The sequence below is a fragment of the Camelina sativa genome, chromosome 4, assembly GCF_000633955.1.
Source record: "Camelina sativa cultivar DH55 chromosome 4, Cs, whole genome shotgun sequence".
NCBI classification, from domain to species: domain Eukaryota; kingdom Viridiplantae; phylum Streptophyta; class Magnoliopsida; order Brassicales; family Brassicaceae; genus Camelina; species Camelina sativa.
In genome coordinates this window covers 12,733,094-12,734,863 of record NC_025688.1, presented here as the reverse complement: position 1 = coordinate 12,734,863, position 1,770 = coordinate 12,733,094, and the positions used below count along the sequence as shown (strand labels likewise).

Here is a 1,770-nt window from a genome sequence, read left to right as displayed (position 1 = left end):
TACAACCTTAGGGGATGGGGAGTAGTATGGTGGTGGTGGAGAACTGTAGACGTATGGTGGTGGTGGAGACTTGTAGTACACCTTGGGAGAAGGCGAGTAGTATGGTGGTGGTGGAGAACTGTAAACATATGGTGGTGGTGGAGATTTGTAGTTTACCTTTGGGGCTGGTGAGTAGTATGGTGGTGGTGGGGAACTGTAAACATACGGTGGTGGAGGAGATTTGTATACAACCTTAGGTGATGGGGAGTAGTACGGTGGTGGTGGAGAACTGTAGACATATGGTGGTGGTGGAGACTTGTATACTACCTTAGGGCTTGGTGAGTAGTGTGGTGGTGGTGGGGAACTGTAAACATATGGTGGGGGAGGAGATTTGTACTCAACTTTAGGGGAAGGCGAGTAGTAAGGTGGTGGTGGGGAATTGTATACATATGGTGGTGGTGGAGACTTGTAGTCTACCTTAGGGGCTGGTGAATAGTATGGTGGTGGTGGAGAACTATAAACATACGGTGGTGGAGGAGATTTGTAGTTTACCTTAGGAGATGGTGAGTAGTATGGTGGTGGTGGGGAACTGTAAACATATGGTGGGGGAGGAGATTTGTACTCAACTTTAGGGGAAGGCGAGTAGTAAGGTGGTGGTGGGGAACTGTAAACATACGGTGGTGGGGGAGACTTATAGTCTACCTTAGGAGAGGGTGAGTAGTATGGTGGTGGTGGAGAACTGTAAACATATGGTGGGGGAGGAGATTTGTAGTCCACCTTAGGAGATGGTGAATAATATGGTGGTGGTGGAGAGCTATAAACATATGGTGGGGGAGGAGACTTGTACTCAACCTTGGGGGATGGTGAGTAGTATGGTGGTGGTGGTGGAGAACTGTCGACATATGGTGGAGGAGGCGATTTGTATTCAACTTTAGGCGATGGAGAGATATATGGTAGTGGTGGTAGAGAAACATATGGTGGTGGGGAAGACTCGTATTCTACCTTAGGAGATGGGGAAGAATACGGTGGTGGTGGAGAACTATACGTGTATGGCTCATATGCAGCAACCATTGTTGCCATGATGATAACTCCTAGAGCGCAAATGAGATGGGCTGAAGGCCCCATCTTAGAAGAAGATCGCATTGTGATTATAGTTTTCTTTACCAACGCCTATGTTGGTTAGTTTCTCTTGTTTTGGTTTGTGTTGTAATGAATAGGCGCATGGGTTTTTATAGCAAAATGCAGCTGAACTATTCTTTTTTCCCTGTCCTTCTGGACTCTTTCCAACTAAATCGTGGAAGCATGTCTACACGATACTAGTGTGAGAGACGTGCGAGAACGTTTATGGAATGTCAACGAGCAACTTTCCATTTTTCTTTTCATATTAAAGAAGAATTATATGTATCATGTTGCATCATTTCGGACAACGAGCTAGTTTCATTTTTATTTTTTACATTTTAAAGGTTCACGTCATACCATCTTTTGGGTATTTGACGCAGCTTGTTATTAATCTTCATTGATCTTATATAGTCGATGTTGTTTTCCCTAAACTATTAATACAAGATCATTTGTTCTAGATAATTTACATGCTTTTTATAGGTGGGTTTAAAAAAAAATTTCAAGGGTTGTAATATTATGTAATTTAATTATTTAGAAAAATACTAGATTTTAGAAAGCAATTTTCTAAATAAATATATATCTGTTATATTTTAAAATACGATATAAACGGATATTTTTTGGACGAAAAAATGAATATGCTACAGCTTTAAAATATATGTTCTTTTTTGCATG

At 41.5% G+C, this 1,770-nt stretch overlaps 1 protein-coding gene across 2 annotated transcripts in view; it reads right to left on the bottom strand.

Annotated features, from left to right (window-relative positions):
- LOC104780378 (extensin-2-like) overlaps nt 1-1,162 on the bottom strand; it is a 9,800-nt gene extending 8,638 nt beyond the window's left edge. The window contains exon 1 of one of the 2 annotated variants that reach the window (XM_019244625.1): nt 5-1,162. In XM_019244625.1, the coding sequence (XP_019100170.1) occupies nt 5-1,122 (1,118 nt within the window). In that variant the 5' untranslated portion in view covers nt 1,123-1,162. The remainder of the gene's footprint in view (nt 1-4) is intronic. The other variant, XM_019244626.1, reaches the window with a different exon arrangement.